This window comes from Chironomus tepperi, unplaced genomic scaffold (genome assembly GCF_022539635.2).
Source record: "Chironomus tepperi strain 1889 unplaced genomic scaffold, CSIRO-AGI_Ctep_v1 contig_161, whole genome shotgun sequence".
In the NCBI taxonomy this organism is placed as follows: Eukaryota; Metazoa; Arthropoda; class Insecta; order Diptera; family Chironomidae; genus Chironomus; species Chironomus tepperi.
The window spans coordinates 1,146,738-1,161,805 of NW_027226283.1; the positions used below are offsets into that span (position 1 = coordinate 1,146,738).

The 15,068-nt window shown below is 29.9% G+C and overlaps 1 protein-coding gene across 2 annotated transcripts in view; it reads left to right on the plus strand.

The window, feature by feature from the left end:
- svp (COUP transcription factor 2) overlaps positions 1–15,068 on the plus strand; it is a 30,862-nt gene that overhangs the window by 1,558 nt on the left and 14,236 nt on the right. Inside the window, exons 2-4 of one of the 2 annotated variants that reach the window (XM_070637036.1) lie at positions 2,951–3,100; positions 11,437–11,454; positions 13,859–14,410. In XM_070637036.1, coding sequence (XP_070493137.1) covers positions 2,951–3,100; positions 11,437–11,454; positions 13,859–14,410 — 720 coding nt within the window. The remainder of the gene's footprint in view (positions 1–2,950; positions 3,101–11,436; positions 11,455–13,858; positions 14,411–15,068) is intronic. The other variant, XM_070637037.1, reaches the window with a different exon arrangement.

The window sequence follows — 15,068 nt, forward strand, 5'->3', positions numbered from 1 at the left end:
GTCACGATTTATTTTTATAAATTTATTTTCTCTTTTTCGTGTATTTTCCCATAAGTTTCCAACAACAAAACGTTATGTTATCTCAGTTCCAATAAACTTCCGCAAAATTTTCAATTGTTAGTTCAATTTTATGTATCATCTTATGTAAAGTCAAACAGTGTATATGATCCCAAAAAGGAAATATTTAATGGAAACTACATGCAAGTTTAAGGAACAAAAATCATCTAAAAAAATACTTGTGACCGCGAAAATAATTCATGATGATTTAGTTATAAGGTTCTAAAGTAATCCAAATAAGAGTAACAGTACAACATTTGACTTAATTTACTTTAGCACATAAAACATAATAAAAATGTAGGTAAGAATTTGTGTCACGTAATTTCCACAAATCTTGATAATCACAAAAAAAGATGCAAATAGAAAAGCCGCACTTGACATGAACATAAAAAAATTGTGACAAGTTTATCTTTATATTATTATTTCATGAGCTTAAGCGTAAGAAAAGAGAGAAACATACAATTATGTATCATGTGTGTATATGCCATCAACATGATACAAAGGATAAATTGAATTATAACAACTATTGTTCAATTTGCCGTGAACTGATTTCATAATTTTGATAATTTGCATATAATCCAGTGCATTTTCATACCAGCTTGCTCATACATTTGTTTTTCTCTCATGTCTTTTCTTCAAAATATCATTTGTCGCAGCTATTCTGGATCAACATTCAAATTAGTTCTGTGATAATTTTATTGAAGATTTCGAGAATTCCTTATGGATCAAATGTCACAATGAGTGTCGTTAAGTACCCTTACTGACAAAGAGCATGCTTTCATAGTGTAGTATTGCCTAACTGACAATGAGCGCACTCGCCTAATTGAGGGTACTTATGAGTATGCTCAATCAATACAAACTGATCGTGCTCAATTTTGCAAGCATTCTATTTGTCAGTTAGGGGTAATACCACTACGGCCTTCTCTTTGCTTGTCAAGGGGTAGAGCTGTTGATAGTAGATTCTCCCCGGAATAGCAAAATGTGTTGTGCTGCTCGGGTCATGTCATTTCTCAAACTCATCCTAAAAATCTTTAAAAAAAATTGAAAAATTGCTTTTAGACCTTCGGAGTATTTCAGGTTTAGCTCCCTGAATTTGCATTCTACCCTCTTTTAAAATTCAAATGGAATTGAATATTTCCAAAAAATAATGGCAAATTTTAGCGGGAAATACGTTGTTCGAGAATGACTGAATTGAATTACATTAAATATAGGAGATTGTTAGAGAAGTTGTGAGCAACTGTATGAAACTTTTATTAATTGAGATGGCGTGATAAGAAGACATTGTAATCGTTGTCGTAATTGAATGAAAAAAATTTTTTCTCTCCTCTGTGACAAATTACAAAATAGTTCTTATAATTCTGTGTATGCACCCGATGTTAATAAATGATAAGACTTATAAACTAGAGCAATTAAAATTAAAGTTAATGTTCTACTACTCGGAGTGGTATTGTTCTACCCTACAAATTATAATTAAAGCGAGCACATAATTAAGACACTGTGAAATCAAATTAAAACGGAATTTATTGTATACTTCGTATTTTTTCGGTAGAACTAGTACATGAACATGATGTGCAGTTTTTTCTTGCAATTATTTCTCTTTGCGCTTATGCACTTATGATTCTGTTATGGTTAATATGGTTAATGCTTCTACACTATGTTATTTATAAATATGTTAAGAGTACACCTATACATTCTTCCGCGAAAAAGTATGAAAAAAAAATCGCTGAAATATGAAAAATATTTTTTCGTTGTGTTCAATTTGTAGGTACTGTACAGTCTGTATTTCACATTGTTTTTATGCTGCTAAGATAGAAAAGCGAACTTGTAGTATCAATAATTTATATGGTTTTTGTGATGATTTATTTTCATTTCTCTTTATATCGTTTCCACCTAATTTTCATCTACTACAGGCCACGATTTCGTGCATTTTGAAGCAAAGAGAAAGAACAGTTTTAGTTGCGATTCTTTCATCTCTCATGTGCAGAGATACTATTAATTTGCGATGCCTAAACACAGTTGCATGAGAAAATCATTCAAAAAAAAATAACATTGAACTTGTGGATGAAAGAACATAAATTCAAACATAAATTTTCAGTTATTCTGCAGACCATAGTCTTTTATTAGAAGATATGAGCAGTATACATTGCCCTATATGCTAAAACAAATGTCCATAAAGCACGGCGAAACATGAAAATTATACATACATGCAATACATAATGTTATTTCATTATGATGCATCTTTTCGAAAAAAAATAAAGCATATTTCCAGGTTCCGTAGATTATGATTATATTCATCTTGAACGAAATTCCAATGAGCCAAACCCTAGAACTCTGTACATTCCATTACATACATTAAATTAAGTACAAATCTTAAGTATCTTTTTCTTAACATTGTAATGTGCGATATGGAACTTATTAATGAATTTTGCACGTGGAATTTTTCGAATATTTTTGTTTACCTATGTACATACATAACTTTAACGAGACAAATATTTAAAAGTTAAAAGCGAGAATAAGAGTAAGAAAAAAAAATTAATTATATGCTCAATGTCTGTGAACCCTTTTCACATATAAACATCAAGTTAAAGGAAATTTAATGAAGTAGAGCGATAATATCATTGTGTGTAATACATAATTATTATTAACACTCAACATTTCATGTATAACCTGAAACATACAAAAAGATTTTGATATTGTTCTTAAGCAAACAAAATGTTGAGTAAACATGTAATTTAAGTAACGATGTGATACCTTAAATTAGTTAAGGAATACATAAACAAGTAAAAATTTAATCGATTTTTTTCTTCTTTTAGCAGCACTTTATGTATATGACTATCTATTACATTTCATTGGATATGTTAACTAACAATAATTTCTTCTTGTTCATTTATAGGTTGCAAGTCATTTTTCAAACGATCAGTGCGACGAAATCTTACATATTCATGTCGGGGAAATCGAAACTGTCCAATAGATCAACACCATCGAAACCAATGTCAATATTGTAGATTACGAAAGTGCCTCAAGATGGGAATGCGACGTGAAGGTAAGTTAATTTTAATTTTACAAAAAAAATAAAGACAGAACCGAAGAGGAATGTATGAAAAAATTTAAAACAATTTGCAAGATTGTTTTTTGCATCTGCCGTTGATGAGTTAATTTATTCAATAGAGAATTGCAGAGAGCATCGCATTCACGTGATTTCTCGGGTAGAAAAATATAATGTTTATATGTGACGAGCGCTTACAAGCTGTGAAAAATGCGCTAAAAATGAATGATAAATGATGAATTTCATTTCTTTCGTACATTATGTATAGGTTAATTCCTCTGACAGATCATCAATTTTATTTGATAGATCTTTCAAATATTATTACACAAATATTGTTTTGTTCCTCTTCTTAAACTGTACACATCACATAAGGGAATAATATTTTCTAACGTCTATGTTTAATCTTTGTCAGTATGTGATTTCCATCTTTATGAAACAATCATGTTAAAGAAGTTTTTTTTTTTTTGATATTGATTCTTCTTGATTTTTTTTCATAACGTTTCATTTCCTTCACTTCCATTATCATTACCATTATCATCAACATGATTCATATATGGTGATGTTCTTAATTGAGACTTTTTTTATTATTTCTCGGAAGTAAAATGGGAAGTTAATAAAAAGAAGGAAGTAGAATTGCAAATTATATTTTAATGATAAATTTAATGTTAACATAGTTCCTATATAAATTTCTTATGATTACACTCTTCCATCATTAATGCTAACCTCAAAAAATAAACATCTATGTGTACAATATAAACACCTTTGTTCGATTCTCAGTGAGCATTATTATTAAAGCTATAGCGGTAATAATTCTATTTTATCTGGGTGATATTCTCGTTATTATTTTTAATCCATGACTCATCAGTATAGAAGATGATCAAGATTCTATTGACCTTTGACCGGTTAATTTTTGTGACATTTCTCAAAAACAGGAGGGGCTATATCCCTGCCATTAAATTACTAAATATTCAGAATGAAAATATTAATCCTTGCAAATAACCGTTAACGTTATACGACCTTTAAGTTCCGTGATTCATGCAATAGGATTACAAAATTTTATGGCTCAATAAAAGGCGCTTTGAATCAGGCATCCTTGGATAGTTTTCTTATTATTAAGAGAGAAGAAAAGAAAGAAAAAATTTTCAATAAGCACAATAAAGAGAAAAAAAAAGTTTGGCTGGGCAGTTATCTGATTCTCCTTTATGTTTCACTTATGTGAACGTATTGACGATAATTTCCTAAGAATGAATAATATTTTCTACAAGAAAAAAGATCCGACGGCATCTTTATATTCAAGACGTTGCCAGATTTTTTATCATTAGTATTAAAATATTAGAAGGAAGCATCCCTAATTGATAAAATATAATTTTGCAATATTTCACTAAGATTTTTTTTTGTCTCTCATCTATATCCTTTGTTGCCCTCATCCTTTTAACCCTTTTAATGTCCCGTTTATTCTTGCATTCATGTTCGTGCCCAAGAGATCGTTTTCTATAATGACATAACATCCTATTATTCTCACTAGAAACACACTCGCATGAAAACACATTACATAAAAATATCTGAGTGTGTTTTCTTTTGTTTCGTTATGCAAAATAGTTTTTTTTTGTTCCTTCACTGTATCTTATCTCAAGTTCAGGTATATATACAGTACACACAAAGTACAATATAAATTCATTGAAATGTATTATGGATAAATATAATCTTTTGGGTAAATTTATTCTCTCTTTTAGTTGTTTAAGAAGAATAATTCGATTGATGATGATTTAAGGCTATGACTTTCTATGATGCGATAAAGAATGAAAGAATAAAGAACACAATGTATAGTATGCGTCAAAAAAATCTGTGTTAGGAATGTGTATGTATATAAAAAACAATAAAAGAAATTTCTTTATAACAATAAGGGAATGTGTTGTGTCAAAAATTTTATTTGATACATACTTATATTTACGATTTCTAGGCTTCTATCTAACGATGCCAATCGATGACTTTCCTTATAAATGGAATGTCATGACAGTGCAATTTCAATTGATGGCAATGATGGCAAAAAAGTGTGTAATGCGATGTTCGAACGGATAAAAGAACGTTAAGTGTTTTAATCTTCAGCTTCATGTCCATCATTTTTACTATCATCAATTTTTATTTTATTTTATTATTATTTCTTATGTTTCTAATATGTATAATGTACACATACCACGAGCTGTACAATATTATGCATTGTAAAGGCCAAGCAAGAGAGAAAGATTATAATATGTAGTGAGGCAATGTCTTTAGAAATTATAAAGTTCTTTTCTCACAATTTTTTTGTTAATCACTTGTTTATGGATTATTAATTGACGTTTATTGATATTTCGCTTTACATTGAGGTCAGCCATTAGTATGTTTAGTATAGCTCTTTTCTCTCACTCAAGTGGTTTTATACACGTGCTATGAAATCAATAGAAAAGGAAGACAAGAAAAGAATTACGCAACCGCTTTCAGTATTCAATATATGACTAAGCATCACTTAAAAATTTATTGAATGCCTATAAATTATTTTTCATTTTATTAAATTTTCAATTACAATCAAGTACATAAATATAATATTGTAGGTATATAATATGTATGGATATACATAGGAATTTCACACAAGCACTTTAAGGCTTCAAATATGATTAAAGGTAATAATTTTTTAGTGTTATAAAGAAAGATTTTTTACACAAAAGTAATAACTCTTTTTTCCTCTCTCTGTACTTTACTAACATCCATAAACATTTTTAACCGTCTGCAAAATTATTTTGTGGACATTACAAGACTTATGGAATATAAAACATATGCTTATGAATAACGGTTAATTTTTTTTGATTCCGAAAAAAATGTTTTAAAATTTTTTTGTCATAGCCAGTCTCAGTCCATAGCATAAAAACTTGTTTGTTGTCTAAAGCAATATCGTAAATAGTGTCTTAGATTCACACGAAACCCCTTACAATATTCAAAATTTCTCATCCTTACATAAATTAAAAACCAAATTTTCTATTCATTGACCAGTGGTCATTCTTTTGAAAAATAAATTTATTTTATTATGAGGAACATTATGCAGACGAGGAGTAAAGGAAACAGAAAAAAGGAAAGACTTGGTCTTTTCACTTAGATTATAAACTATAAATCATATACAATCGTTATGTTTTGTTTGAACGATCAAAAAAAGGTTCAGGATTACAGGACATGTTCTTCTAACAAATGATCGATGCATATATGAAAACGGTCAAATATACCTAAATATACAGGAGAAATTTCATTTCTTCTTTCTTTCATTCCTCCTTTTTACAAATATTCAAATATTTGTTTTTCATACGTACGCAACAGAAAAAGATGGTAAATAATTCACTGTTTCTTGGGACCTGGAGAAATTGTACACAAGGAATAACAAAAGACATTCATTAAAGACAAGGAAAGCAATCATTAATATTATTTTTCCAATTTATTTTAAAGTCATTGAGATTCATGGAAATGGAATCATGTGACATTTTCTGGGATATGACATGTTTGAGTTATACAACTTACCAAAATTGATTTTATTGCTTTGTGATTAATTGAATTTCCTTCAATGGACATTGATCTCATGCTTACTTACAGATCATATATGATCCATGGCCTCTCTCAATAATCTCATCTTTTTCTTAAATAAATCCTTAAGCAAAGGAAGGTGACTCGCTTATGAAATCAGCAAACATGCTTTAACTTCACTCAAAATACAGCACAGTCAAATGACAATCCCTTTCAACCCCTTCACCTTAATCGTTTTAAATGATAAAACCTTATACTTAAGGGAATGTTGGTGCTGAAAGTTTTTTTGATTTAGGGTTGAAACATTATTACTATAAAAAGTTCCTAAAAGGACATAAATTATTGAAAATATTTTCACACGTAGACGACAACGTTTCTTGGCCTTTAAATCATTATTACGTTCTTTTTTTTCGGTAATTGATTATTCCTTCAAGAAAGAAGTAAAATGTAATGTTTGAAAAATTTGCATAAAGAATTTGAATAATTAAGCTGCATATGGAATAGTATTGTATACCTGTACATAAGAAGAGTACCATAAGAAATCATATTTTCTCATTTCACGCTATCCGTTTTGATGAAAATGAGTATAAAGTATCGGATTTCTTATAAAATATCTCTTTACAAAAGTTTATAGTAGCGATCTTAATTTGGCTAATTCCACTACAAAGAATAGTGTTTCGTTATTCGATTACTTCCTTAGGACAAAAAGGTATTAAAGATGTATGATGATACATAAAGATTACCTGAACTTACAACATGACCTTTTTCCAATGCACTCTCTTATTTCATCTTGTATTAGGCTATTGTGCAAGACAAAAGCAAATTATTAAAATATTTAGACCTCATATGGTCACGTCCTGTTTTATAAAGAGTGATACTTTTCTCTTAGATCTCATCACTTTTATGATTTGCATATTATATTTTTGTGAACATTCTAATACGATTTGAAGGATTTGAAGGAACGTTGTAGCATGCTAGATGACTATAAAAAAGAATTCTCACAAATTCACTAGGGGAATCAGGTATTCATCAAGAAAATTGTATTACTGGTTTACTGGTTTGACCAGTGGTCAGTAAAATGTCTTGCTAGATATTAAGGAAGGGTTCAATAAGTTGCTTCTTTTTTCTCATACAATTTAAGAATTTAAATTCAAAAATTTACAACTCATTTTCAAACCGAAGAACAATTTTCTCACACTGCACATGCAATATATAACGTAACTTTGAACAATGAAGGAGGGCCGATTTTTGCGTTAAAAAGAATGTTTTGAAAAATTCCCTCAAATTAATATTATTCGCTTTACACTCTTTCAATAACATATATATGTATATATGCTTACAAAGAGAAACATAAAACGATAAAAGTCTTCAAAATCATAATACCAACAATATTATTCAGCTTTCCATTTTTTTCCTTAACCATATGATGATGATGATGTGGAATGAATAATAAGATTAGACTTGTGTACGAAAAAATTAAATTAAAAGAGATTTTTAGATGGATTGTGTTCATCTTTCACGTTTTCTGTTTATGGTAAAGATTGAGAACAATTCATAAGACAAACGTGATATCATGTACTTTCCATTTCTGCTGTTCATTAATGTTATTTTGGATATATAATTATCTTTAACTTCACAGTTCCTTTAAATGCTTACAATTGGACTATGTACACATAACATTTATCTCAACCAACTCATCGTCATCTAATGATATGATCAAAATATTGTTACGTAAACCTTTCTTCTTAATGTTATAATAGAATTCTTCAAAATGATTCTATTATGAATTCAAATCCATCATCTACAAAGAATAATCTTTTCAATGTGTACCTATATTGAGAGTAACAAACACAGAGAATTTAACTCATAAAAATTATAAACAAACCGAAAGGTTTTGAACGCACAAAAGAGGTGAAACAAGGGGTCAAAAGAAGTCTGTGCCATAAGGAAGTTCCGCTTAACAAAGAAGAATTTAAAGATTGATCATGTGTTAGGGATGCTGCCTGAGGTAGATACATAAAAAACCGGGACATACATATAATCTTTTTCATTAAATGTTTACTACTTTTTTTTTTATTTTTTAACAAAGGGGCACGTGAATCTTTTTGTTTGATAATAAATAAAGAACTAACTTTTTTTTTGTAATAATCAATACTCTATGACCTTGGGTGAAGAAATTAAAATGTCAATATTAAGATCACAATCGACAAACAAGGAAGGAATGACTTTTCAACTGCAGATGTGATTTAAATTATAACTTCTGATAAAGCCTAGATTTGTAAATAGGAATGAGTCTCTCAATTGGGTACCATTAGCGACATAAATAAGGAAGTCGTTTCTATTTGGCCTCCCCATGGAAGTGGCTTCCATTTGATAACGGAAGCTTAAAGTATCCATGTCGGAAGTTTCTTCATTTGTGTCGATCGTGTAATTATTAAAAAATAATGGTAGACACTTAGAATTATTGAGTTGTACCTAGCTTAGTAGACTATCTGGAGCAGCTGCTATGCAAATACAGACATAACAGACAATGAACATGTCCACCTAAATAAGCATACTCATGAGTATACTCAAACATTTTCAATTTTACTGATTTACTCTAATATTCCCAAACAGACAAGGAGCATGTTCATGATTATGCTCACAAAATTGAGCATGCCTCATCATTTTGATTGAGTATACACGTGAATACGCACAGTTAAATGCGTATGCTGATTGTTTGTTAGATATTAGCTAAAATAACTAGTTAAATTTCTCCAAATTCGCATATAGTACAGCAGAGTTCAGCGAAAGGTCATTTAAGCACAAACCTTCATCAGTGAAAAAAACCAACAAAGATGATTTTGCGTTAATATTTTTCACAAATTTAGTACTCGCACGTTTGTTTAATGTTTTATCGTGAAAAATATCTACACATTACTATAAACTAATTCTTTGTAAATATTAAATTTCAATTCCTCTGCATTCTCAAAATATGTTATGTGTAATGGTTTATTTCTGTTGAAAAGCATTGAATAAGACATGAATATATTTTTTAAAAGAAGAAAACAAGATAAATGATCATAAACACATCTTGTTACCTTAACACATTCGTTTTTTGATTTTTTGTAATATTTGAATGTTCATTACTATCTATCACTCACAAAATAGCATTAATTTCATTTAAAAAATGGGCATGATATTCAAAAATATCTTCTTTTACTTGTTTTCATACTTAATTTTCTGTACGTAGAGACCTCACACACATTTCTTTTCCCATTTTTAATTCAATTCAATTAAAATTGAATGCTATTATGTTCGACGTTTGTTTTCATTTACGCGTTACTTATGATTACCATTTGAGTTGCCCTTTCGTTGATCACAAATTAACCTTTCATTTTCAAAGAATTCTTTTACTTTTTCTGTCTAGTATCTAAGTGTAAACTTTAATTTGAGCGATGTGCTGGTTTCTTTTTTTACCGACAAGCATACATATTTTACTGTTCCTATATGTAATATTGCATTTTCTTTAATGTAATCCGATTATTATTATTATTATTATTTAATCTTGAATAATTTAATAATTTATCATATTAATACAGTCTTTTGAGAATCAATTTGTCCATAAATCAATTTATAATATTTCATGGATTTCAAGCAACCAATATTCCAATATTTGAATTCGCTAGCCATCTTTCTAAGGCAGTGTTGTCCAAATTGTGTGCCACGGTACATCCATGTCATCCCATGAACCTTAAGCTATGTGCGATTTTGTTTGTAGCCTACCATCAAGGTGTGTCGTGGCACAAAAGTTTTTGGACAACACTGTAATCGTTTCCTTGAGATATCCATGTCCATTTAATGGAACTATATTCAAGAAATATTGATTGACGGACATCATTTCTGAACGATGTCCCTTGCTTCACAAAATTCTAATGAAATTTTGCACATCTCGAATATTTCGCAAAAATTGCACTAAAAACGAGTGTCTCTGTATGCATCGAATGGATATACGAATTCGTGCATCAGACAAGCAAGTATTCATGAAATTTTTATGGAAATAATGTTAATGTAAAAACAATTTGTTTTTGAAAAGTTTTTTTAAACAAAAAGTGGCGTTTAAATGTTACCTTTTATACTAAGTTTTTAAGAACGGCATCTAGTCTGTAAAACTTACATTCACACGTTTTTTCTTGTGCTTTATGTTATTCATTGTTGGCTAACATAGGCATATTATTAAAGAGATGTCTTCACTCCTTAGGACAATGTGTAGAAACTAGAGTTGGTAGATCTCCATATGTAAGCTTCTCCAATTGAGTGCAGTGAAGTTGCCTTTTGAACTTTTGTAGTATGGACTCTAGTGGAGATGTCTTTTTACACTTTTAGAGTCCAAAATTCAAAAATCCAACCAATTCTGGTGGAGATTTGCTTCGAAGTTTCAACATATGAGTTCATTCTAAAGCAAAGCATTTAAGATTTTCAACAGGATCGAATCCTCTCATTAATGAACTTAGACAGACGGAAGCTTCATTCCTAGAATCAAAGGTTTTAAAAGTGTCAAATATCCTTCTCACATTTGAACCCAAGATCGTTAGATCGCCATTAACAATGTCATGCGCAAAAACACTTCAGCGCCAACTATCCACTTCAGCTCCTACAAATATTGAATACATTAATATAACGAACTGTGCAATAGAAAAAAAAAAATTAGAAAAACATTTTCGAATATTTTCCAAATCAGAATTTTTACTAAAACTTTATTTTTTTCTCGCACGTTTCTAAAATTTTTATGTCCAATGATTCAACAGCGATTCAACATCCAAAATGTAAGTAAAAAGTTATTCAAAATATCAGTAAATAAAGTCACAACATATTTACCGTGTGATTATGAAAATCTTATTCCTTACAATCGGTGTTTGAATATATTGGTTAACTGTGAAATGTATCAATTAATTAAGGTGCACAAAAACAATGTAGAATTAACAAAACCATTAAGACAGATGTATGTATATATACATTCGGCGCAAGACAGAAAATGCTCAGTTTTTTAAGACTAAGAATGAATCATGAACAAAAAATCGGATCAGAAGTGCAAATGAAAGACTTGTCTTAAAAGATTTTGTAAGGGTTCCTATCAAGAGGCTTCTTGCCGTTTCTATTTTGTGTTACATTCTTTCATTTTTTTATTTATTCTACTTTCTGCATTTTTATCTTTTACAGTAAATCACACGAAATTTTTTGAGAATTCTTAGTAACAAAAAAAAAGTATTCGTAAAGCTCGTGCAAAAGAAGGAAAGAAGAAAAAAAAAATTGCACGTCGTGTTAACGGCTTTTCAACGAAATTTCCTATATGGTACATTCTTATTTCTGTCGTATATTTTTCTTTTACCCAAAACGTGCATATTTATTTCCATCAGTTTCTTTGTACACAAAAAAAGAGAAGTAAAAAAAGGGAAATGAACATAACGATGAATTTATACTTACTGCATGACAAATAAACGAACAGATTCTAAAAATATGATGATAGAAAAAAAGACCGTCTCGATTAAATGAATTCGGGAATCGAAAAAAATACCAAAAAAAGTCAATGTAATTTGTATGTATTTTTTTGCATAGCTATAGCTTGTGGCATTGCTGCTGATTGATGTAGAGAAAGAAGATTAAGATAAAAGAAAATATGAAAAAAAACATAATGTCATTGTTAAGCAAAAGCATTTCGTTGAGGACAATGACTTATTTTAATTAAAAATGTACATACATGATTAATTGCTTACCAAGTGATTACATCACTCATAAATAAGAAACATCCAGTCAGCCCAAATTTTTTTTTTATTCTTATGCAAATTCCTTTGTCCGACTTTAAACAAGATGATTATAACAAAAAGAAAATAAGAATCAAAGTGTTTCCAATAAGTGGATTGAAGTGTGATAATAATAGCAATTTTGTGGTCATCATCATAAAAAAATTGATTTCAGCGGAGCACAATTTTATTTCTCTTTGAAAATTGTGATTGATTCGAATATACATATAATGGGAGAAAATTATAATGATAAATTAGTTATGGCTCATTTTTGCGGATCTTCATTTCATCATTACTTATGGTATATTTATGATTGGCAAAAATTTATGTTTTCTGATTGACTCCCGAGCGACACAAATGCATGCCATCTATTTTTGACAGACATTTGGATGCCAATTAAAAGCGGCGTGCATTTGTGTTACTTAAGAAGTCACAACTAGAAAGAATCTATTCCTATTGTGACTTCCAGTCATATGGATGCCAAACGAAGACGACTTCCACTTGAAGAAGCTTAGCAAAGCTAATAAAAGGAACCTTCTTCATTTGTGTCGCTCGGACTTTAGTTTTGTCGCTGTTCAGATTGAGTTTAATAGGTTAATAACACTTTAATTTTATTTAAATGCACTGATCTTAATGATTTTGATTCGACGACAATAATCTTTGGCCTATGCATAAGCTAATGATGTTTTTTATAAATGGACATTGCCAGTAAGTAACGAAAAATTAAAATCAATTTTTCTCATATATGATTATAAGTACAGGAAAATGGAAGATATGGTGATGATCTTTATTATCATTAAGTTAATGGAATTGAATCATTAAATTTTAACGGGATACTTTAAAAAAAATTAATTCAAGTTTTTTCTATCTAACTAATACTTATGCAAATTATCATACGGTCAATTTTGAACTTTAGATTGAAAAAACTTGTAAGTACCGCGAAATGAAACCAACGGATCAGGAGGGTCAAATGTTACGGCAAACACAAAACAAATTAGTAACCAAAAGGTTAATAATTTACTCTTTACTCATAAACGTAATGAGTATAAGTAATCTAAAGAAAAAAAAAAATTGCTTTCTGATTGCTTTTCTTATAAAAATGGATTTTCATATTTTTTAATACGGAAATTATGTGATCATTATAGACATAATAAACATTTTATTTTATATTTATTCAAATTTGGTTTCTACAGACAATTACAAAGTGAAAAATATGCAATTTTTGTAATTCTTTTAGTGAATATATTCTTGTGAATGCGAATGCGAATGCGGTAAACAAAATTACCCCCGAGTCGGTGTTAGCCTTTATCATTTTAAATTATATCGCAAATGATATTCTTGCTTTAATTTTACTAATACAATTTGTTAAATTGAAAAGTTTCTCTAATTACATACTTTATTTTTTTTTCATCTTTCTTTTATTCTATAGCTGTGCAGAGAGGTCGCGTACCACCAACTCAACCACCAATCCCAGGAATGCATGGACAATATTTGACAAATGGTGACGCCGCTGGAATGTGTGGTTTTAACGGGCATTCTTACCTTAGTTCTTACATATCTTTATTGTTACGAGCCGAACCTTATCCCACTTCCCGATACGGTCAAACGTGTATGCAAACAAACAATATTATGGGTATTGATAATATATGTGAATTGGCAGCACGTTTGCTCTTTTCTGCTGTTGAATGGGCTCGAAATATACCATTTTTCCCCGATTTACAAGTCACTGATCAAGTAGCATTACTACGTTTAGTATGGTCAGAGCTATTCGTTCTTAATGCATCACAATGCTCAATGCCCCTTCATGTAGCTCCACTTTTGGCTGCAGCCGGTCTCCACGCGTCACCAATGGCTGCCGATCGAGTTGTTGCATTTATGGATCACATAAGAATATTTCAGGAACAAGTTGAAAAACTCAAAGCATTACATGTCGATTCGGCAGAATATTCATGTCTAAAAGCAATAGTTTTATTTACCACTGGTAAGTTACTTGATATCCTGTTTATTGATACGCATGCTCTTTTATCAAAAACTAATCAATCCTTTTCTACATTAACAAATGAAAATGATTTATTGCAATTGGTTAAATTGCATCTCGAATCATATTCATCTTCCATCAATACAAGCTTCTTAATTAGTGGTAGTAGTAGTAATAATAATAATTCTAATTTAATTAATTCTAATTTAAAACCTAATCCTGAACCCACTTCACCCATCAGCAATGATAAAACCAAATTGAACTTATCAAATACTAGTAGTATAAGCCAATCACCAAACACATCACATAATTCTAGCTTAAATAGTTCCTCTGGCAATAGTTCTGGCATTTCTGTAGGTATATCACCTCAGCTTTCATCATTTTACCACCATCATCAAGCTGCATTTCATGCTACATCAAAGTCATTTAATGCGCTTGATGATTTCCTTGCCATTCAAAATGATTCTTATTCATTCAACAATAGCTTGTTGAATTCCTTTAACCAATTTGCTAATTCTGGTATAAGTTCATCCGATTTTGGTAAGATGACACCATTAAGTTGGAATAATCGACGATAGGTGTCTAGATTAATTTTTTTTAGGTTAATTCGTTTTAATTTAGTGATATAAAAAAAGTTACCATGTGTACAGCGTATTTCCCG